At 32.7% G+C, this 24,294-nt stretch overlaps 2 protein-coding genes, 1 long non-coding RNA gene and 1 pseudogene across 4 annotated transcripts; all 4 read left to right on the forward strand.

The window, feature by feature from the left end:
• The first annotated feature begins 1,477 nt into the window (after nt 1–1,477).
• Nucleotides 1,478–17,967, forward strand: LOC18604271 (uncharacterized; annotated as a pseudogene). The gene is made up of 11 exons (XR_016025240.1): nt 1,478–1,489; nt 1,718–1,780; nt 1,876–2,030; nt 2,141–2,205; nt 13,182–13,332; nt 16,274–16,379; nt 16,475–16,610; nt 16,752–16,816; nt 16,913–17,077; nt 17,695–17,767; nt 17,849–17,967. The product of XR_016025240.1 is annotated as an uncharacterized LOC18604271 (transcript).
• LOC148763494 (uncharacterized) lies at nt 10,336–12,113 on the forward strand. Its single transcript, XR_016025102.1, has 3 exons — nt 10,336–10,430; nt 11,060–11,139; nt 12,007–12,113. It is a non-coding gene; the product is annotated as an uncharacterized LOC148763494 (long non-coding RNA).
• A 781-nt stretch (nt 17,968–18,748) lies between the features above and the next one.
• LOC148763495 (loganic acid O-methyltransferase-like) lies at nt 18,749–21,698 on the forward strand. The gene is made up of 3 exons (XM_088804149.1): nt 18,749–18,948; nt 19,765–20,421; nt 21,158–21,698. Exons 1-3 carry the CDS (start codon nt 18,880–18,882, stop codon nt 21,479–21,481), a joined length of 1,050 nt encoding a protein of 349 aa, XP_088660275.1. The 5' UTR covers nt 18,749–18,879; the 3' UTR covers nt 21,482–21,698.
• A 455-nt stretch (nt 21,699–22,153) lies between these two features.
• Nucleotides 22,154–23,398, forward strand: LOC148763496 (uncharacterized). The gene has a single exon (XM_088804888.1). It carries the CDS (start codon nt 22,194–22,196, stop codon nt 22,788–22,790), a length of 597 nt encoding a protein of 198 aa, XP_088661014.1. The 5' UTR covers nt 22,154–22,193; the 3' UTR covers nt 22,791–23,398.
• Nucleotides 23,399–24,294: the final 896 nt, after the last annotated feature.

Consider the following 24,294-nt stretch of genomic DNA (forward strand, 5'->3'; position numbering starts at 1 on the left):
TTGGGTTTCAAACCTACTTGAGCTGTGTGTTTAGACCTAATTTTATTTTAGTTATTTAATTTTTATTTTTTTATTCCTATACTAAGCATATATTTAAACTTATTAACTTATTTAAAAAAAATACTATCTAAAAAGTTTTAGTTAGTTAAATTGAATAATAAAAATCATAATTATTTGGAATTGTTTTTTTTTTTTTAAAATGAATTTTTGGGAAAAGTTGCAATTGACAATTTATTAAATTTTCCTAGGCAAAAATAATTATGGGACCTTATCAAAAGTGTTAGAGGAATCTCCAAAAGTATTTTTAAGAATAAGATTTTTTTTTAAATAATTACTAAAACATGTAAAAACTATATAGTAATGAAAATATTTATTAAATTAAAAATTTCATCATGAATTTATTTGTTTGCATATGCATTTAATATTAATTATATAAATAAATAAAAATTCTCCAATGATGGACTTTTAAGAGACCTGCAGGTAACAATTTTCTTGAAAATCGTAAGTGAGAAAATTTTCTTAAATTTTACCAAAAATGTTGAAGAATTTAGAAAAAAATTTCAATATAAAAAGTTTTTTATTTAGTTTTTTTAAAATAAAATGAAAAATAATAAAGATCTAAAATGGGTATAAAAAAGAAATAAGAAAGAGACAAGGATTTAATCCGAACATTTTTTTTCATTAGATGTTAAGATAACCTAACGATAGAATCTATTTAAGGAAATAAATTATTTTTTAAAATGCTTTTGAGGCGAGGGAACTTTTTTAGATTTCGTCAAAAGTGTTGAAAAATTTAAGAAAAGTTTGTAATATATATAAAAAAAAAGAGATAACGAAACTAGAATAAAAAAAACACAGATAATTAAAGGAAATAGGATAAATGGTGGTGCCTTAATTAGGACCACCTATCATTCAAAAGATTGGCAAACCTATTTTAAAGATCCAGGTGCTTAACCATTGAACTCTAGCTTCATAAATATTAGAGGGACGACTTTTTCTTTAGCTCTCAAAGATAAGGTATTTTAAAAAATAATATATATTTTTTATTTTAACAGCTTTTAGTCAAAAAGAAAGAATTTTGAATGAAATTGCTCTTAATAAAATTTTCTCATATTCACGTGCACGTGTTGAAAAAAAATATTATTATATGTTATGTTGAAAAAAAAATTGTTACATGCTATTTGTAACATCTCATCCCTCGGGATGTTAATTTCATAGACAGATTTTACCAACAAAGATGAATTGTGGCTATTATGGATAAGAAACGTTCAAGTGGAAATGGATAAGTTGACGTAGGATTTAGTTTTGATTTGTGGTTAGTTGAATTGCTTTCCTATTTCACCTGTAATGCCCCTTCTCACATGCGGCTTTATTTTGCTCCTTTCATATTATAACTTATATTACATTATTGACGTTTCCAGGATCATTTTCACAGTGCATCATCATAGATCTGTTTTATACATCTTAAGGTTACAGAATGGCATGCCATGTTACTCTATAGCAATACTACTCATAAATTAAGAGAGTAAGTGATAACAAATATGAATAAAGCCCTTCCCTAGCATATACTATTCATTAGGTATGCCTTTCGGTATTGTGTAAATGCAGTTCATTTGCTCATACCTGATTAAGAAAGAAACCAAACAATTCATTTTCTTTTAGATGCAGATTTATATTTTTGTTCAAAACTAAATATGATTCTGCATTGACCACGTAGGGACACAAGAGTTATGTTCCTAATATGATCAGTGGGGCAGCTCAAGCCGATATAGGTGTTCTGGTAAGTTACATCCATTGTCTCTTCATTAACTACCTTATATAATGTATGGGTTGCAGGTTTTGAATTTCTGAACTTCCCTCTTGTCTTTAAATTAGGTGATTTCTGCTCGTAAAGGGGAATTTGAAACTGGATATGAGAGGGGTGGGCAGACCCGTGAACATGTCCAGCTGGCAAAGACCTTGGGTGCGGCGAAGCTACTTGTAGTAGTTAATAAGATGGATGACCATACCGTCAACTGGTCTAAAGAAAGGTGTTTTGCCTGGCTTTCACCATAAGTCTGATCTCTTGTGCTGTCTTTTTTGTGCGTTGTGTGTTGTGGGTTTCTGTGTTAATAGTATTGATGCAGGTCATCTTCCTCAGGTATGATGAAATTGAGTCAAAGATGACACCTTTTCTGAGGTCCTCAGGCTACAATGTGAAGAAAGGTATTGGAACTGTTGTTTTTTAATTAGTTGCAAGTTGCAATTATTTCTTGGTGATGTTCTCAAGCTTTTAGAATAAATCACGTATGTTACCATGAGTGAGATATTGAAGTATTTGCCATGCAGAGGAAATAGATGAGCCAACAAATTGCCTTGCATTTTTTGTAGAAATACCCCATACTTTGATATGGTGATAAATAAAGTTGATCGAATGCAAATTGAGATCAATTAAAATGTTTATAAGTGATAAAAGACGAAATGAGTAGTTTAGGATAAAATATTTCGCAAGTGAGAAAATAATAATAAAATAATAATACTTTTATCGGAGGAGAATTTGTGAGATAAAAGGTGATTTGGAAGTCAAGTGGGGCATAATAAGGTATTTTGGGTACCAAGGATACAAGATAAAATTTTTAGAGTAAAATAATATTTTATTAATAAAATAATATTAAAATATTAATATTTAGCCTGATGTCGAAATCAGTTAAGAAGAAAGATCATATGGTTGATCCAAGTGGGGGAGAAGATGACAAGCCCAACTTTATAAAAATATTTATCATGACATACATGTGATGGATAGCATGTTTGCATGCTAGGAGAGTTCCGAAAAATTTACAAAAGTCGGTATTGTACCTAGACGTACAACAAAGTTGATTTAAGCCTCGAACTAGATCAAATAGAGAATTCATGATGAAATTAAGAATTTTAAAGTTTCAGAATGGTTTAATATGGTGATTCGGAGTTCGAGAATCAATTTGGAGTCAAATCGAAATTTTCGCTATCTAGGGGCAAAATGGTCATTTGCCACCTGGGGACAAAATGGGAATTTTAAAAAAGATTTTTTTGGCCCCATTTGACTTATTGGAGTATAATTTGACTTATTGGAGTAAGATTTGAGGTTTAGAAGTGAAAAATTTTAATTTCGGTATAATTTGGAGAAAAAGGGTAAAATGGTAATTGTCACCCCAGGGGCAAAATTGTAATTTTCCACCACCAGGACATTTTTCCAGCACATGGTCTTCCTTCATCCTCATTTTGACCATTGACTAATTGTGTAGTGGAGATAAAAAGGATTAAAATTTTAAAATTTTAAAAATAGACCAATAAGAAAATGACATGTGTCATACCTTTATTATTTTATTATTTTTTTATAAAAAGGCATAAAATCAGCCCATCTTCCACCCCATGGCCGGCCAAACCAGCAAGAAGAGAGAGAAAATAAAAACAAAACCCTAGAGAGAGAAAATCAAAGAAAAAGTGTGAATTTTTAAGGAAATTAAGTGAAAAAGGTGAGATTTTTCTATTAAGCTTGAGTTTTCTTATTCCCAAGCATTTCTCTTTATTTTTCATGATTAAATTACATGTTTTCATGATGAATTCAAATCTGAAAAAATGGGTTAGGAGAGAGAAACTTGCTAGATTAATTTGATTTTAAGTTATGTTAGTGTTTTAAGTTAGTTTAGCATATTTAGAAACAAAACAACAAGAAAAGAATTTATTTTCTCCCACAATCATTAATGGCCGAATTTATCATGTGTTGAGTGAGGATAAATTTGATTTTCATTTTAGGAGAATTGGTTAAGAAATGATGAATTATGAGCCTAGAAAAATAATGAAAATTTTCGGAGTAAAAATACAATTTTTACCCACTATGGGTATTTTCATAATTTGCTATCGAGATTGATAAATTGAATCTTATTCACAGTCATGGAGGTAATTTAGTTATAATTGGAGTGTAGAAAGTGAGAAGAATTGATTTGGAGTTAAATTGGAGATAATAGGCCGAATTAGGTCAACACCGCATTTAAGCGGTAGTCGGATAAGTTGTACATCCTATCATGCATATATACCGAGCCTGAATTGATTTTATAATGGTCAAGCATTGATGTGATGAATTATGTATTGTACATTGTGGATAGGTGGTGAGCAAAGTACATTGGTAAAAGTACAGAAATTGTGCTTGGAGACTGAGATTAGGAGTACATCGACTCCTAGAACTGTGAGTGAACTTATTATCGTCATAATTATCTAGAGTAATTTTATACAATTGTGTGATTTTATGAAAAATGGGTTTAAATGGTAAATTGCTATGTTTTAAGAGAAATTGTGATTTTATAAAATGATTTTATAAATTTTCTGGAAAATCGAATATTGGTTTTGAAAATAGAGTAATTGGAGACTGCTAGTTTGTGTTGCAAATTTATGGTTTTGAATTGAATGGCTTATGATAATAAATGAGCATGAATGGCTAAACTGATTTTGGTGTTAGAATTATTTATACTGTGTATTCAGCCTTGAGAGGTTATGTTGCGATAAATTGCCATGTCATGCTAGAATAAATTTTATTGATTGGTGAATTATATATTAATTATTTACTGCAGAGGGGGTTCTGTGGACCAGCCTATTAGAGGGGTACGGTAAACTCTATTATATTATTACCTCGAATGGAGAGGCGCGTAGGGTATCTCCTAGGGTATAGCTTAGGGTTCACTTCAAGCCAAACCACCACGTGAAGGGAACTCAGCCAACGCCAAGGAACAACTGTATTTTTCTCAAACTAAAATATATTTTAAGTGTATACAAAATTTTAACAACCTTGGCGGACTCGGTTAGATGCCCTGCGCAAGGTATCACCGAGTATGAGTTTTGGCACGAGCCAAAGTTTTAAGAAATTAATAAGCCAAGTTGATTACTCGATTTTTATGGATTGATTTTATTTGGTTGAAATGAGTTGAAAGGTAATGAAATTACAGTATGATGATTTATTTTAATTGTCTCCATTTACTCGACTTTAGATAGTTTAGATGGTATTTGTTTACTCACTGGGATTTTATAATCTCACCACCCTCATTTCCTCACATTTCAGGCTCGGGGAATTCCATAGTTAGCTGACTTTGACAAAGACCTTCATTTGGATTCGAATCGGTAAAAGCTGTAGGTTTCCAGCTTTCGATGCATTTTGGTTAGATGTGGGCCCACGTGTCACTGTAAAAGAAATTTTATACTTTGGTTATTTGCTTTATAGTATATATAAATATAATTAACTTTTACGGTATAAGAATTATGTACCGATAGTTTTATGAAAATTATTTTACAAGAAAATAGTTTATTTTATTGAATATTTTTATTATATTCAAATGGTCAAATTTTCACTTCAAATAAACGTTTTAGATACTTAATTTTTTTTAAATCATTAAATATATATTTTCGACTTACCTACTACATTTTTAGTAAGTTTCGAGGTTTTCGACAAAATTGACGAAAATGCCCCTATGAGCAAAAAAAAAAAACAATATGTTATGTTATGATTTGGAAATGATTTGTAATCTTTCGTATTTTGATTATTTGATAACTATTGCTCACCGGGGAAGTGCGAAAGCTGATACGAGAGCCTTGCAAGGTTTCATCAACATTCGGGGCGAAGAATATTTGTCGAGGCTTCGCGACGGTTATCACGGGCCCGATGGGGAGTTTCGGGTCGTGACAATTTAGATTGGTATCAGAGCATGGTTGAAAGATCAGATATTTTGATTTTAAAGCTTTAGATTTTAAAGTTTTTGATATTAAGGTTATTTTAAGAAATCCACACTGACACTGCGTGGCCCCAAGTTCAGTTAAGTTAAGTTAAGTTAGGTTAGATTGAATAGAATATATGCATCTACATATAAAAATCTACCTACTTTTGAGATGCATAAATAATTAAATAATTACTATTTGATTGCATATAGGTTTTGAGGTGCATTGGTGACATACACACCATATCTAGAGGAGGTGGTAGTCTCGATACCTCTCATAGTGATAGCGAGGGATCGCTAGATTCTACTGCTAGGAGCCGATGGCAGTTCGAATCGAGTAGTCCAAAAAGTGCAGATAGTGATAATATTAATGTTAGCATGAAAGGTTCCCTTTTGAGAGAATCTAAGGAACATGTTAAAGAAAGTGGGAAATTAAGGATAGCCGAATGAGGTATTTGTTCTAGGAAGAACGTGACAGTAGTCCGACACTTTTCACCAGGCTGTGGGAGAAATGTAAGGGGACAACCAGAAAAAGGATAAGGAGAAAGTAACAGTGGCGAGTAAACCCCTTAGAAAAGTGTCAGGTGTACGACATTTTCCTCTCGGTTGTGGAATAAATGCTGCACCGGTGAGTGATGAAGAATATAGGAGAATACAATAAGCTTGGATTGCGGAGCAAAGGAGAAAAAAAATCTCAAGATGAGGAAAACTCGAAAGAGAATCTTCAGGAGGACTCGGAGTAGAATCTTCCGATAAGATCATATTAAGATGATGATCCTAAGGACATGTAATATTTTCGTAGGATTTTACACTACCTTAACTCTAAGTAGATGTTGTGTAAAAGAGATAATAATTATTTGTACAAAGAATTAAAAATAGTTTGGCTTTTAAAGTATAGGACTATAATGTATTATAAAATGGCTGTTTAAGTAACTGAAAGTATATGGGAATCTTTAGTATGATAGGGATAAATTGGTAATATAATTATTGAGGAAGGTTATAGAAGGAAGCAATAAGGTTATAAATGACATTTGGAATGGATAATGTGATTACATTAATGATTGTAATTTAAGCATGAAGGGGATTATTCAGTGATGTTATGACACTATGAGGTAATAGTTGGGCTTGAAGTTAAATTATGGAATATGAGGAATATAAAATTTTGATTCAATAAGGATTGCGAGAATAAAGTAAGGAGGAAGCTGAGCTATTTTCATAGTTAATTATACCGAAAGTCAATAAGATTATTAGAATATAAGACAAAGAAGATAATTGGATAGGGATGACAATAAATTTGAGGAAAGTTGTAGATAGTAAGCAACTTATGTGTGGAGTGGTATATGTATCATGAATTTATTACACTGTATGGAACGGATGTTTTGAGGTGGAATTTTATGAATGTTGATAAACGTCAAAAGATGACATGAGATGGAAGTATTAATCTGGCTTAGTGTGTATGACAAGAAAATAAAAGGTACCTATACTTATGGAACTCATGATATATATCTAAAAGGGAAACCACTGGTTGAGAATGATTGATGTGGTGAATTTGAATGCAGACAAATAGCTTTGATGAGAAAATTTCTAATAGCTACAGTACTTCAACATTGACTGTTCAACGTTGTAATGCTCCGAATACCTCACGCTTATGATGCATGAGTAAGATGGGAGTGACATGATAATGAGCTTACAAATTGAATTTTGGTTATTGGTCATTGTGTTTTGTTATCTGGGAGTGTTGAATATTCTGGAGAATGTTTACCCAAATGAATTGAAAAACTTCTTTATTGCCTTGTATATAGGCATATAATTAAAAGAAAAAAATTGAAAGATTCTTGAAATGACTATATTGAGATGAGAAACCAAATAATGAAAGTGTGAAGGAAGAATTATGAGACTGGAATAGGAAATCAGTTTATATAGAATATCATTATGAGAATTTGTAATATCTGTTTTGATACAGTAAAATGACAAGAGTTAGGAACAGCATGAGGCTAATTGTGTGACACCCTAGAAACCTATGAAGATGAGTTAGGGATTGAATGGATGAGTACGTATTTATATATCTTTAAGAGTAAGTGTTTTAGGAATACTTAAACATCTTTGAGAAGAGATTCTAATCATACACAACAAGTATGAAACGTAAATTTTTTAAAACTTGCTGAGAAGCCTAACGGCTAAAATCACAAGTTAAGGGATCACATGCTGTGAGACATAAGTTTAAGATAGATATTCCCAAGGAAATACTCAAGAGAAGTTTTACTCTGGATCTCGTTAAAGCAAGCACTAAGTTATGTGATTATAAAAAGGAAGCTGTAAGCTGAGAGTGATATTAGTATTAATATTGAAAAATACTTGAGGAGAATCTAGTTTTAAGTTTTATTATTTCAAGTACAATTTATAAATTGGTTAAGGAAGAATGATGTTATGTTCATTGAAAGAGTGGAACAAGGGATGATAGAAGTTGACCCTGAAAATGAAGTCAGATAATGAAACTTTCGTAATATATATTATGGAAATTGGAATTCAAAAATGCTTGAGGTATACATGATTCAAATGAGTTTGAGTCTTAAGTGACAAATCAATATCGTAATGCAAGAAAGATACAAGGTAATATAGAGGCATGAAAGATGATTAAGGACAAAAGGATGACTCTTAAGAATTGTGGTATTACATGAGATGCAATGATCAAGTTGAGATAAATCTTTGAGGCATCAATAGGATTATAAAGCATACACGCATAATAGATTATAATTCAATGGAGATGACATTGTGATGAATGATATATCGTATAAGGAAACTCAAACATATGGTTGGAAATGATATGAATGATATGAAGTTATATACAAGTATAATAAGAAGGTTGACATGCACTATAAGAATTATTATATTGAAACTAGGATTGGGATACGGATGAATAAAGGGGGAATGTAGTCCAAAGCATGTGAACACATGGATTCCTATATATAAAGAGAGATGTTGACATTTGAAAATGCATGTATATATGTATATATGAAATTGATAATTTTACTAACTGAAGTGAAGAATGGTTCTCGGTAATTGGGAGATTTTGAAATAGTGTCTAGAGAGGTTAGTGAGCTAAAGTGTTAACGGACATGTAATGAACGATTAAAGTTATGAATGACTTTGAAAGTAAACCTTGAATTGTTTAAGTTCTTAATGGAACTCTATTAAAGGAAGGGTTTGGACCAGTATAAGATGGATGAATCAAGGTTGAGAAATTTGGTATGGAGCAAATTAATAAAATGATGATTAGGTATATATAAGTAAGTATGATATGTGATCGAAATCAGTATAATTGAGGTGAAGTTATGGTTCAAATTTAATAATGGTGATAAAGGCATGCTTAGTGTCTTGATATAAGAGATCATGGTTGTGAAAAGTATTACTGATTCAGTTCCAAAGGATAATAATTGCCATAAATAAAGCATTTAATTGAACTGAAGGTGAACGAGGTGAATAAATTGAATGTCCCTATAGAAGGAACAAGGAGTAGGATTATAGAAGGAGATTGATAACGCAACATCGACGAGAGTTCGAGGACGAATTCTATTTAAGTGGGAGAGATTGAAATACCCCATACTTTGATATGGTGATAAATAAAGTTGATCGAATGTAAATTGAGATCAATTAAAATGTTTAGAAGTGATAAAAGACGAAAGGAGTAGTTTAGGATAAAATATTTCGCAAGTGAGAAAATAATAATAAAATAATAATAATTTTATCGGAGGAGAATTTGTGAGATAAAAGGCAATTTGGAAGTCAAGTGAGGTATGATAAGGTATTTTGGGTACCAAGGAGACAAGATAAAATATTTAGAATAAAATAATATTTTATTAATAAAATAATATTAAAATATTAATTTTAGCCTGATGTCGAAATCAGTTAAGAAGAAGGATCATATGGTTGATCCAAGTGGGGGAGAAGATGACAAGCCCGACTCTATAAAAATATTTATCATGACATACATGTGATGGATAACATGTTTGCATGCTAGGAGAGTTCCGAAAAATTTACAAAAGTCGGTATTGTACCTAGACGTACAACAAAGTTGATTTAAGCCTCGAACTAGATCAAATAGAGAATTCATGATGAAATTAAGAATTTTAAAGTCTCAGAATGGTTTAATATGGTGATTCGGAGTTCGAGGATCAATTTGGAGTCAAATCGGAATTTTCGCTATCTAGGGGCAAAATGGTCATTTGCCACCTAGGGACAAAATGGGAATTTTAAAAAAGATTTTTTTGGCCCCATTTGACTTATTGGATTATAATTTGACTTATTGGAGTAAGATTTGAGGTTTAGAAGTGAAAAATTTTAATTTCGGTATAATTTGGAGAAAATGGGTAAAATGGTAATTTTGCCACCCCAGGGGCAAAATTGTAATTTTCCACCACCAGGACATTTTTCCAGCACATGGTCTTCCTTCATCCTCATTTGACCATTGACTAATTGTGTGGTGGAGATAAAAAGGATTAAAATTTTAAAATTTTTAAAAATAGACCAATAAGAAAATGACATGTGTCATACCTTTATTATTTTATTATTTCTTTATAAAAAGGCATAAAATCAGCCCATCTTCCACCCCATGGCCGGCCAAACCAGCAAGAAGAGAGAGAAAATAAAAACAAAACCCTAGAGAGAGAAAATCAAAGAAAAAGTGTGAATTTTCAAGGAAATTAAGTGAAAAAGGTGAGATTTTTCTATTAAGCTTGAGTTTTCTTATTCCCAAGCATTTCTCTTTATTTTCCATGATTAAATTACATGTTTTCATGATGAATTCAATTCTGAAAAAATGGGTTAGGAGAGAGAAACTTGCTAGATTAATTTGATTTTAAGTTATGTTAGTGTTTTAAGTTAGTTTAGCATATTTAGAAACAAACAACAAGAAAAGAATTTTTTTTCTCCCACAATCATTAATGGCTGAATTTATCATGTGTTGAGTGAGGATAAATTTGATTTTCATTTTAGGAGAATTGGTTAAGAAATGATGAATTATGAGCCTAGAAAAATAATGGAAATTTTTGGAGCAAAAATACGATTTTTACCCACTAGGGGTATTTTCGTAATTTACTATCGAGATTGATAAATTGAATTTTATTCACAGTTATGGAGGTAATTTAGTTATAATTGGAGTGTAGAAAGTGAGAAGAATTGATTTGGAGTTAAATTGGAGATAATAGGCCGAATTAGGTCAACACCGCATTTAAGCGGTAGTCGGATAAGTTGTACATCCTATCATGCATATATACCGAGCCTGAATTGATTTTATAATGGTCAAGCATTGATGTGATGAATTATGTATTGTACATTGTGAATAGGTGGTGAGCAAAGTACATTGGTAAAAGTACAGAAATTGTGCTTGGAGACTGAGATTAGGAGTACATCGACTCCTAGAACTGTGAGTGAACTTATTATCGTCTTAATTATCTAGAGTAGTTTTATACAATTGTGTGATTTTATGGAAAATGGGTTTAAATGGTAAATTGCTATGTTTTAAGAGAAATTGTGATTTTATAAAATGATTTTATAAATTTTCTGGAAAATCGAATATTGGTTTTGAAAATAGAGTAATTGGAGACTGCTAGTTTGTGTTGCAAATTTATGGTTTTGAATTGAATGGCTTATGATAATAAATGAGCATGAATGGCTAAACTGATTTTGGTGTTAGAATTATTTATACTGTGTATTCAGCCTTGAGAGGCTAGGTTGCGATAAATTGCCATGTCATGCTAGAATAAATTTTATTGATTGGTGGATTATATATTAATTATTTACTGCAGAGGGGGTTTCGTGGACCAGCCTATTAGAGGGGCACGGTAAACTCCATTATATTATTACCTCGAACGGAGAGGCGCGTAGGGTATCTCCTAGGGTATAGCTTAGGGTTCACTTCACGCCAAACCACCACGTGAAGGGAACTCAGCCAACGCCAAGGAACAACTGTATTTTTCTCAAACTAAAATATATTTTAAGTGTATACAAAATTTTAACAGCCTTGGCGGACTCGGTTAGATGCCCTGTGCAAGGTATCACCGAGTATGAGTTTTGGCACGAGCCAAAGTTTTAAGAAATTAATAAGCCAAGTTGATTACTTGATTTTTATGGATTAATTTTATTTGGTTGAAATGAGTTGAAAGGTAATGAAATTACAGTATGATGATTTATTTTAATTGTCTCAATTTACTCGACTTTAGATAGTTTAGATAGTATTTGTTTACTCACTTGGATTTTATAATCTCACCACCCTCATTTCCTCACATTTCAGGCTCGGGGAATTCCATAGTTAGCTGACTTTGACAAAGACCTTCATTTGGACTCGAATCGGTAAAAGCTGTAGGTTTCCAACTTTTGATGCATTTTGGTTAGATGTGGGCCCACGTGTCACTGTAAAAGAAATTTTATACTTTGGTTATTTGCTTTATAGTATATATAAATATAATTAACTTTTACGTTATAAGAATTATGTACCGATAGTTTTATGAAAATTATTTTACAAGAAAATAGTTTATTTTATTGAATATTTTTATTATATTCAAAAGGTCAAATTTTCACTTCAAATAAACGTTTTAGATACTTAATTTTTTTAAATCATTAAATATATATTTTCGGCTTACCTACTACATTTTTAGCAAGTTTCGAGGTTTTCGACAAAAATGACAAAAATGCCCCTGTGAGGAAAAAAAAACAATATGTTATGTTATGATTTGGAAATGATTTGTAATCTTTCGTATTTTGATTATTTGATGACTATTGCTCACCGGGGAAGTGCGAAAGCTGATACGAGAGCCTTGCAAGGTTTCGATCGACATTCGGGGCGAAGAATGTTTGTCGAGGCTTCACGGCGGTTGTCACTAGCCCGATGGGGAGTTCCGGGTTGTGACATTTATGGTTTGCCTATGTGATTGGCTCTTGTCTTCTACTGTCAACAGACATATAGAGGTTTTTTAGTCTAATATGATAATGTAGAACTCCGCTATTATTTTCTAAAGAGATTTTACATATTGTAGTTTTAATATGGATGTTTAACTTATTGAGCAAGATCTGGTTTTGTCAAATTATTTTGTGAGTTGAAATTATGGATTAGAAGCACATAATGTTGTCAGTTTGTTTAGAGAACTTGGTTGCTGTTTGATGAACTAAAATTCAATGGTGAAAAATTATGTAATATTCAATTACTTTTCTTTGCATTATACTCTATTCTGCCTAATTGTACATTAATATCTAATTTGGCTTTAACTACTTAAATGCTCAATATTTGAATTGTTGATCTATCTTGCTCCTTGCATGGTATAACTCTTAATAGGATCAGATGATGATAACATGCTGCTTATGTTAGTAAAGTTTATATTGCCATGTTAGAATCTTGCTTAATTTGCTGAGCATATAATTTACACTTTAAAACCAGTTATATTTTATTGTTTACTTTGCCTGAACCTGCAGATGTTTAGTTCCTACCAATATCTGGTCTTGTTGGTACTAACATGAAAACAAGAGTAGATAAGAGTACATGTCCTTGGTGGAATGGTCCCTGCCTATTTGAAGTTCTTGATTCTATTGAAGTTCCTCTCAGAGATCCAAAAGGTCCATTTAGGTAGTGGTCTAGAGCCTATCTTACTGTCACAGCCCAATCCTGAGCCATGATCGGCGCATAGACTTAATAGGTATAGCCCATCGGGCTCAAGCGAGGCTTTTTATGAAAACTTATTCATTAGATCATCTGTCCTTCATTTACCTCTAAGGTTCTTAATTCATAATTATTAAAAATAATTTATTCTCAGGGATAAATCATGGCAACTGAACATATACCGTTCACAAAATAATATTATCATTTGTCAACCTGTGGCGATCTTACTATTTAAGCTAAACATTTGGTGTTTACAACCAATCTCATAAATTACATTTAAATAGGCATATACACATACAACAGAGCTCGACTATCAGTAGAGTGACTCTAACGTGGATACTATCATGGAGTGTTCTAGTAACCTATCGTAAGATGAACAGGAGGAAGCACCTCTACCTAAGATCCAACTATCTTTGAATTTGAAAACTAAAACATGAAGTTGAAAAGGATGAGTATAAACCCAGTGAGTGAACATAGGAAGGGAACAAGCAAACGATATGGAGAGTTTTTCGAAAACATGATGCACTCGTTTAAAAACAATGCAATTTTATATATTATGAACAAAACTCGATGTCGTGCTGTTTTTCAACTCATTTTAAAACATTTAGGAAGTTCAAGCAAGGCAAACATAGCAGAGCGAATCTCGTTGTAGCGAGAATAAATTTTTGCTTCAGCGAACTTCAAGGTAAAATTTTGAACCAACAACCTAAGGGTTTCTCGCTGCAGCGAGAATGCATTTCGCTGCAGCGAAAATCCAGAGCAAAGGTTAAGGCCATCCACCCAAGAGTTTCTCGCTGTAATGAAAAGGCATTTTCGCTGCAGCAAAATTTCTGGCCAAATGAAATTGGGGGAATTTTCACTGCTATAAAAATCCAATCCTATTGCCATGAAAATCAAGTTAAACACATTTGACAATAATCAAGTTTCAACAGTCAATACAATCACATATTAATTCCAATCCTCTCTATATAGTAAATATATATACATAAACACGTATACCAACACTGCGTCACCCAGATCATATGCACTCCCACACTGCACATAACTGGAGTCATTGTATGCACCCCCACATCGCGCACAGCTAATGCCATTGTGTGCACCCTCACAACGTGCACAGGCAATATCATCAGTCACACTTTCGCACCCTGTCATCACCGGCATGTGCACTCCCACACCGCACATACGCGGTTATAATTATCACACAATATTAACTATCAATACACAACATATATATATATATATATATATATATATATATATATATATATCAACGTAATATAGGAGCATAAGGATTCATCATATTGCGCATTCACAACATACAACGTTTCATCAAGGGCTTGTTCCCATGCAAATTTTAAAGAAAAATAAATAAAATATTTCAAGTGGTTCAATCAGGTATATAATCATTTATTTCAAAACATTTTAATACAAGTTCACTCACCTTAATGCCACCTTACAAAACTAGTGCCCACAAAGTTTTAATCCAAGTAGTCTCGAAATACCGTTAAAACCTATATTTACCAATAAGCTATAACAACCTCCATCAAGTCATAATTTGAATTTAATAATTCTAATAATATACACTATACAATCTATACTCTAACCCAACTTTTAACATAGAATTCTAGTCTAATTCACAAACCCGTTAAACTAATTATTCAAGTTTGAAGTTTCTTTACCTTGGTGCTTGAAGGTATAAAGATTAAGCAAACGTAACAATTTCAAGGAAAGAAAATTTGAATAAACTTAGAAAATAAAGTCTAAAAATTACAAATCCATAAATTTAAAAATTCAAGGGTTCAAAATATATACCTTTTAGCCTTAAAAATGAAGATTTGAAGCCAAAAATCCAAGTGTTGTTGAAAGTGGAGTAAAAATAGAAAATAAAGGAAAGGAAGAGAGATTTTTCTTTCTCTCTCCTAGGGTTTAGATGTGCTGGAAATTGGGGTTAGAAGCTGCAAGTTTGATGCCCAAGAAGTTAGGAGAAGGAAGGAGTAAGAAAAGAAAAGGAAAGAAAATAAAACAAGGAAAAGAAAATGAAAATCTTGATTTTTATGGTGGAGGAACAAAAATGGCGTTGGGAGGAGATGAAGGAGGAAGGTGATGCTTTGGACATAATGGTCGGCCATGGGATAAGGATGGAGAGTCAAAAGGAAGCTTTGACCAAACTTTATGAAAAATTACTATTTTGCCCTCTAAGATTTTTACCTTTTTTAATTGTTTCATCCCATAGTCTTTTAATTTCAATTTCTTTTTATTTTTCTTCCTTAACACTTGTACCAATAAAATATCAAATTTATTATTCAATTCGGTAACACCATACTATTTAAATATTTATTTACCCGCGCTAGCTTTATTTAATAAAAATACGCGAGCCCCATTAACATCATTTTTCTCTAAAATTTTCCCGTCTTTCTTCTCCCCCACTTAGATTGGCCATATATTTCTCATTCATGGAGAATTTCGACATCGAATAAAATATTAATATTTTAATATAATTTTATTAATAAAAATATTATTTTATTCTAAAATTTTCCACCAACCTTCTGGAGCTCCAAAACATCTTACTTTACCCCGATCACATCCGAATTACCTTTTATTTCGTAAATTCTTTTTCGATAAAAATGTTATTATTTCTTTGCATGCGAAATATTTTACCTCAAATTACTCTTTTCACCCGTCTCCATCCTTTTGCATTTAAATCAGCATCTATTGACCCTTTGTCTTGTTGATAAGGTTATATTGACTTCTATACAAGGGTATTGGGTGTCACACTTACATAACAGGATTCACTGCCCACACAACTTTTATGTTTGATTCTAGTTCCTGCCATGTACTAGTAGCGTGTAAATTTTAATTCTTGGTCACCTTATATGACACATCTAATGATTTGTTATTGACTGTATAGGATGCCTATAATTGACAAATTCAAAGACATGGGGACTGTTGTTATGGAAAAGGTAGAATCTGGAAGTGTGCTTGAGGGTGATTCCTTATTGGTTATGCCAAACAAGGTGCTTGATCTTCACAATTTTTCCATTATATTCATGTGTATATGGTTTTTTATTTTTAATTTATGGGGTCTGGGGATTTTATGCATGGATTGTAGGCTCAGGTGAATGTTCTATCTGTGTATTTTGATGAAAATAAGGTTAGGTGTGCAGGACCTGGTGAAAACTTACGGGTTAGATTATCTGGGATTGAAGAAGACGACATATTATCGGGTTTCGTCTTGTCAAGTGTTGGTAAGTTTTTCTCAAGGGAGTTCTTCATTAACCTTTGCAATCCATTTTTCTAATTCTACTTGTTTGTCTTTTATATTTATAGTAAATTGTATTAGTTTTGCCTTATTTTTGGGGTTTAATGTTTGTTTTTCCTGCATGCAGTAAAACCGATAGCTGCTGTCACTGAATTTACAGCCCAGCTGCAGATCCTTGAGTTGCTTGAAAATGTATGCATGACTGTCATTTTCAGTTATCCTTAATAAAATCTATACATTTAAAGTATAATGTCCTTATTGTTTTCTGTCTTGTTGAATGTTGTTTAGGCTATTTTTACAGCTGGATATAAGGCTGTGTTGCATATTCATTCTGTTGTTGAAGAATGCGAGATAGTTGAGCTACTACAGGAGATTGATCCAAAGACAAAGAAACCCATGAAAAAGAAAGTTCTTTTTGTGAAGAATGGTGCTGTTGTTGTGTGTCGCATTCAGGTTCGGACTCACTCTTTCTTTTAAATAAACCAAATTGGGGGTATATGCTTTTTTGTCCAGTTCAATGCACTAAGTTAAACATGTTTAGTAACTTTCAGGAAGATATAATTTTTTAGGGTAGGATCTACAAAATTGGCAGCATTGTTGTGTACAGTTTGAAATCAAACTGAATAAATTGCTAGATTGACCAAAGTGAGAAAACAGTTGGAAAGCACTTGTTGGTGAGTTGTTTTGTCACAGGAGTAGAAGTGGAAATAGTGGGATAGCACTAAAAACTAACGATAAACCACTAAAACCTCCCTTTCTGGGGCTCCACCAATGGGAAAAATTCTCTGATAAATTAGAAACAGGTAGCTGGTGCTATGTTTCTGAGTTGGTTGAACATGTATTTGTAACGTGGTTGTCTTCTCTCCGATGGGAGCACATGTGCCTGCACATTCTGTTTCCAGTGTATGTTGTCTGTGTAGTGGATAGGAGGCCGGAAAGCCCAATCTGTATGTTACATACGTCAATTAATTATTAACTGAAGTAAAAGATGTTTCAGAATGGAAGACAATGGCTGAATTAGTCTCCGTTTTTTTCGGGGTTGATAAATACTGTGTTCTTTTGCTTCTCAGGTGAACAACTTGATTTGCATTGAGAAGTTCTCAGATTTTTCATAACTTGGGAGATTCACTCTTCGTACTGAAGGTAATGGAGACCAGCTCTCTTCATTGCCAATAAATTATTGTTCTTAGTGGCTGTGGGTCACATGAATTGTCATGTCTGCAGAAAACCCGTTGCAGTTGGCAAAGTCACCGATCTTTCTTCAAGTTAAAGCTTTAGCACCAGATATTGCACACCAAAGTTTCCTTCTTCCTACTATGTTACATGTTAAGGTTAAGGTATGAATCACTTTGTTACATGTTCTACTAGATTTGAATTACTAAAAAACTCAACATCAATAAACTCAAGAACTTTTTGTTATTTACCATGTCATATCGACGATGATATGACGAGATAGAAAGAGATAGACAAAGAGTGAATTTTGTGATATAAACCAATAAACTGAAAAATATGTTGTTACATTTCATGTCATGCTTTTTTATTTGTAAATTGACGATGATATGGTAAGAGATAAATAGAGAGATAATGATGGTGGTAAAAGTAGAGAGAGTTGGATGGCGAGAGAGCAAAATGGGGAACACAATAGAAGAATGGTGGGAGAGAAAATTTGGGAGTATTTAATTTGTCTAAAATGATTTTAAAAGTATTTTTGTCATCTCATGGTTAAAATTGGATAAAAATAGTTAATTTTATATTGAAAACTATTTCAAAAATGAGTTTGTAAAGGTGACAATTTTTCACAATTTCTTCAATATTGAATTACATGAGAATTGAATGAGAAGTTAGGAAACTTCAACTTTAAAAGTGAGATTGCTTTTTCATTAGGGTATTGAGATGGATGAGAATTGAATGAGAAGCTAGGCAACTCCAACTTTAAAAGTGAGATTGCTTGTTCATTAGGGTATTGAGATGGACCTCCTTCAGCTTCAGCCACTTAAAAAAAATTATTAAATAAAATATATTTTTTATAGAAACCTAAGTTATAGGAGAATAGGATGTGTCCTATCAGAATTAATACGGTTAACTCGTGAATTTATCATGTATGAGGGTAGAGGTGTATCTAATTATAACGTTTCAACGAGCCACAAATATTTATATCATGCAGAACATCTTCTCTCCAGGTAGAAACTAAGACAAGTTTCTCTCTTCTTATATCATTCCCACTTGGGAGAGAAAGGAAAAAGCAAAGCTTAGAAATGGAAGAATCATTTCCCATGACTGGTGGAGATGGCCCCTACAGTTATGCAAAGAATTCCAAACTTCAGGTACTTCTTTGTTTGCCCTATATATCCTTATTTGTTGTAAATCCTTACTCTGCCACCTCTTATAAGTTTTACAAATTAACTTTTCATTTGATCCTTAACTACTTTATTTATTTTTCTATATATAAATTTTTTGAGCACATTTCTAATTGCCCATTACATAAATATACACTATGAAAAATTCAATAAGCAATTTTTATTAGTTTTAATTTTGGAAATGGTGGAAATGAAATCTTAATTTCTTTTGGTTTTTGTCATGCTTGTTCTTTACTTTGGCTATATAGAACAAAATTAAATATTATAAAACACTAATTTCTATGCAAATAAGTTTTAATTCAATTTATTTATTTTAAAAATATAAGCATAAAAGTGAAATGAAGATAATAAATTTTAATATAAAATATGCCAAAATATTTTTTTATTTAATAAAAAATTTAAAAATTTTAGTATAAAATATAAATTTTCTTTTTTAAATTCCATGAAAGTGAAATAGAAATAATAAAAATAGGACAAAAAGAGTATTATCATCAGTTTTGAAACTTGTATTCTTTTAAATATGTATATCTGTGTTCAGTGAATGTTCTCTATTGTGCAACTCCTTTGATATACATTATTATAAGATAATCTCTTCTCATATCTAGTAGATCTCCTCTGAATTTGTAATATCTGAATTCAAAATTTTTAAGTTGAATTTTTTTTTATTAAAATGTCTTTCGAGAGGCTAAACATGTGATACGATATTGTCAAAATGGATTATTTTGGGAACCTAGCTAACTCCTTTCAATTTTTTTTTTCTTTTCATGTTCTTCTTAAATTTAGAAAGAAGCAGCAGTTAAGGCAAAATCAGTAATAGTTGAAGCAATTATTGAAAAGCTTGAAGTAGAAGATACACCTTCCATTGCAAGCACATTTCGAATTGCCGATTTAGGCTGTTCAACGGGACCTAACACATTCTTTTCTGTAAATACAATTATAGAAGCTGTAACCCACAAGTACAAAACCAAAGGGCATAGTAGCCTGCCTGACTTCCAGGTACACTTCAATGATCATGTTTCCAATGATTTCAACATGCTCTTTAACAGTCTTCCTCCAGGCCGTCAGTACTTTGTATCGGGAGTTCCTGGTTCCTTTCATAGCAGATTGTTTCCAAAAGCAAGTCTCCATTTTGTCTGCTCTGCCTATGCTCTTCAATGGCTTTCAAGGGTACCGCAGGAGTTAAGTGACATCAATTCACCTGCATATAATCGTGGGAGGATTTTTTATTCAAATGCACCAAACGAAGTTGGCAAGGCTTATACAGCTCAGTATGCAATGGACATGGAGCGTTTCTTAGCTGCTCGATCAAAAGAGATAGTCCCTGGAGGATTAATGGCCCTTCTGATTCCAGGACGCCCAGATGGGACACTTCCAGCAGAATCATCAATTGGCCCCATCTTCCAGACCTTGGAATCTTGCCTCGTGGATATGGCAAATGAGGTAATTAGTACAAGCACAATATTGAAACATCATGAAGATAGATCAAATTTTCATTCTGCAACTGCATGAGAAATGCTATAAAGCAAAATATATATATATATATATATATATATATATATATATTAAAAGATAAAAAGCAGTATCTTAATAGATATTAAAAGAACCAATAATTAAAATATGTACATCCATTATAACATAATTGGTCTAAAGAGAAGTAAAATCATTCATTTTGTTATTTATAAAAATTAAATATTTTATATACAATCTTTCAAAAATATTATTTGTTTTGTTTTTAATTTTTTTTTAATTTTTCTTCTAGATTACAAAAAAGTCCATAGCAAAAACGCCAACCCAACTTCTAGTACTTTCTAGAATAGGCAAATATTTACACTTTTTTACAGTTGAGTTAGAGCAATACATTTTTGTCATGCGCTATTAAAAATGCTTTTAGCAACATTTTTTGTGTACTTTTATTAATATTTTTTATAAATTTATGACTATACTAAGCAAATTTCTAACAGTATTATGAATAATAAATATAGTTATAGACATCATATAAACTAGTAAACAATACATTTTTATTATTATTGTTGAATATGAGAAAAATACAGTAAAAAATTTATATAATTACACTTTTTTTAAGTTTTCGCTACATAAAAAAGATATGTTAGTTCAAAGAAATGTAATTAAAGTATAAATTTAGTGTAGTAACTCAAAAAATGGTTGTCCTATGCAGGGAATAATTAATAAAGCTAAAATCGATTTATTCAACTTGCCTATGTACTGCCCATCCCCTGAAGAGCTAAGACAACTCATACAGAAAAATGGGAGTTTTAGCATAGCGAGATTGGAAAGCAACACAGGTGCAGGCCGCAAACAGTTGTGTGGAGCAGGTGAGTGTAGATCTGGGTTAGAGAACATCATCGTAGGACACTTTGGGAGTGATATAGTAGAAGAATTATTTGAGCGATACACCAAGAAAATTGCAGAACTCCCTCCCCTTGACACTGGTGAAACAAGTGGAATTGGATTATGCATCATCCTCAAACGCAACCACTGATGAGAAATCTGCTCTCTGCTTGCTTCATCTATTTCACTTCTATGCATGATTGATTTAATTCAAGCTGCTCCTTTGGGCCATATTCATACATCCTTTGCCTTGTTGTTTTTTTTCCTCGTTTCTGGATTTTCTTCTGTTGCAACTTTGCTAAGACAAGCACACAATATTAGAGATGTACTGTTCTTCTGTGATGTATAATATAGGCTTCTTTTGCTTATACTTTTCTGCAATTTACTTGTGTTGAAGTTGGAATGCATCTTTTTAGTTGTTAACAGTGTTTATCTGAGCAGCCAGCAAACACTACATGCTGAGGCATAAGACTCAGTTAAGTTTAGTCTTATTTTCTTATGTTGCAGTCAGTTATTGTTGGTTATCCTACTTGACACTTGTTAGTCTACTATTTAGAATTATGGATCAGTTATCTATTGAGTTCACTTAGTGGGTAGTTATCAGTTTCTATTATGTTTTCTGTACTTGCTTAAGTAGCAAACCGATATGAATGAAAAAAAGTTCTGTTTTTTTTTATCTTCATCTTACTGTTCTTAATCATTCTCTCTACTCTCCTTCATTTTCCTTCACTTATTTTTTTGAAAGTTTAACATGGTATCAGAGCTTCTAGGATCTTGAGGGACCTCGGGTGCTAGAAACAGTAGAGTGTTTTTCATCAAAAGATCTCAGTCTTTTATTCTTCTTTCACAAAAAATTGTCTGTCATGGCTTCATCCGGGTTTAGTGTCACAGCACCTCCTGTTTTTTCAGGAGAAAATTATGCTATATGGGCTGTGAAGATGAAAGCCTATCTTAGGGCTTTTGATTTATGGGAGATTGTGGAGATGGGAGGTGACTCTCCTGTGATGAGACATGCTAATCCCACTGTTGCTCAAATTAAACAGCATAGTGAGGATGTAGCAAGGAGATATAAGGCACTTTCTTGCATCCAATCTGCTGTGTTAGATGCCATTTTCACAAGAATTATGACTTGTGATAGCCCAAAGGAAGCATGGGATCGACTCAAGGATGAGTTCCATGGAAGTGAGAGGACAAGACAGATGCAAGCTCTCAATCTACACAGGGAGTTCGAGATTCTGAGGATGAAGGATGATGAAACAATCAAGGAATATTCAGACAAGATTATGAAGCTTGTCAATCAATTAAGACTACTTGGAGAGGACTTAACCGAACGGAGAATTGTTAACAAGGTTCTTGTAAGTCTTCCAGAGAAATTTGAAGCTAAAATATCGTCTTTGGAAGACTCAAAGGACCTCTCTCAACTCACTGTTACAGAGTTGGTGAATGCCTTACAAGCCTAAGAGCAAAGAAGGGCTATAAGGCATGAGAATAATGTGGAAGGAGCTCTGTTGGTTAAGAATAAAAGCAAGAATCCAAGTAGTAGCAGTAGAAGAAATGAAGGTGAAAAGAAAGATAAAGAGAAGAGAATGAATGATGGTAAACAAAAAAAAAATAGAAGTAAGTTTCCTCATTGTAGCTATTGTAAAAAGATGGGCCATGCTGATCGTTTTTGTTGGTATAGACCAGATGTGAGATGCAGGTTTTGTAATCAATTGGGTCACATAGAAAAAGTTTGCAAAGCCAAAGGAACCCGAGGAGAAGAAAAGGCAGTTGTAGTTGAAGATAAGGAGGCTGCAGAGGAAGCACTGTTTACAACTAAAAAGATGCATTCCAACTTCAACATATCGGTTTGCTACTTAAGCAAGTACAGAAAACATAATAGAAACTGATAACTACCCACTAAGTGAACTCAATAGATAACTGATCCATAATTCTAAATAGTAGACTAACAAGTGTCAAGTAGGATAACCAACAATAACTGACTGCAACATAAGAAAATAAGACTAAACTTAACTGAGTCTTATGCCTCAGCATGTAGTGTTTGCTGGCTGCTCAGATAAACACTGTTAACAACTAAAAAGATGCATTCTAACTTCAACACACCTCATTGGAATGTATCTCACACACACCAAGCATAGTCCTGAGATAAACAAATCTTTCTTTACTCAAACTCTTGGTCAGAATATCTGCTAGCTGTTCAGAAGAATTGCAGTGATACACAACAATTTCTTTTTCTTTGATGGCATCTCGAATGGCATGATATTTCACCCTTATGTGTTTTGTTCTCCCATGATGCACTGGATTGTTGGCAATATCAATTGCAAATTGATTGTCAATTCAGAGAGTTGTTTCTTCTCTTTGCTTAAATCCAATATCTTTAAGCATTTTTCTCAACCACAAGGCGTGATTAGTAGCAGTAGCAGCAGCTATATACTCGGCCTCTGCGGTGGACTGTGCAACTACATCTTGTTTCTTGCAATTCCAAGTAAACACAGCACAATCGAAAGAAAAACAAAAACCTGTGGTGCTTCGAGAATCCTCAAGACTTCCAGCCCAATCATTGTCGCAATACCCCAATAGATTATTGCTGGATTTTTTACTGAATTTGAGACCAAAATTCATTGTCCCTTTCACATACCGTAACACCCTTTTGGCTGCAATAAAGTGAAATTCTGATGGCTTTTGCATATACCTTGAAAGAACACTAGCAACATACATTATATCAAGTCAAGAAGCTGTCAAATACAATAAACATCCAACTAGACTTCTGTAAACTGCACCATTAGCATCTCCACTACCATCATTCTTGCAAAACTTATTGTTTGAGGCTAATGGAGTGTCTACTGACTTACTAGCTTCCATCTTGAATCGTTGCAGCAACTCCCTTGCATACTTGGTTTGATGAATACATATATAATCTGGTTTTTGAACAATTTCAATGCCCAGAAAGAAAGTCATCTCACC

This window comes from Theobroma cacao, chromosome 3, assembly GCF_053813885.1.
Source record: "Theobroma cacao isolate CCN51 chromosome 3, ASM5381388v1, whole genome shotgun sequence".
NCBI lineage: Eukaryota > Viridiplantae > Streptophyta > Magnoliopsida > Malvales > Malvaceae > Theobroma > Theobroma cacao.

Bases quoted from the DNA above. Each gene is read 5' to 3' on its own strand.
- LOC148763495 (XM_088804149.1), top strand. From the start codon at position 18,880: ATGGAAGAATCATTTCCCATGACTGGTGGAGATGGCCCCTACAGTTAT. The intron at 18,949-19,764 runs GTACTTCTTTGT...TCTTAAATTTAG, and splicing joins CAAAGAATTCCAAACTTCAG to AAAGAAGCAGCAGTTAAGGC. The intron at 20,422-21,157 runs GTAATTAGTACA...TGTCCTATGCAG, and splicing joins TCGTGGATATGGCAAATGAG to GGAATAATTAATAAAGCTAA.
- LOC148763496 (XM_088804888.1), top strand. From the start codon at position 22,194: ATGGCTTCATCCGGGTTTAGTGTCACAGCACCTCCTGTTTTTTCAGGA.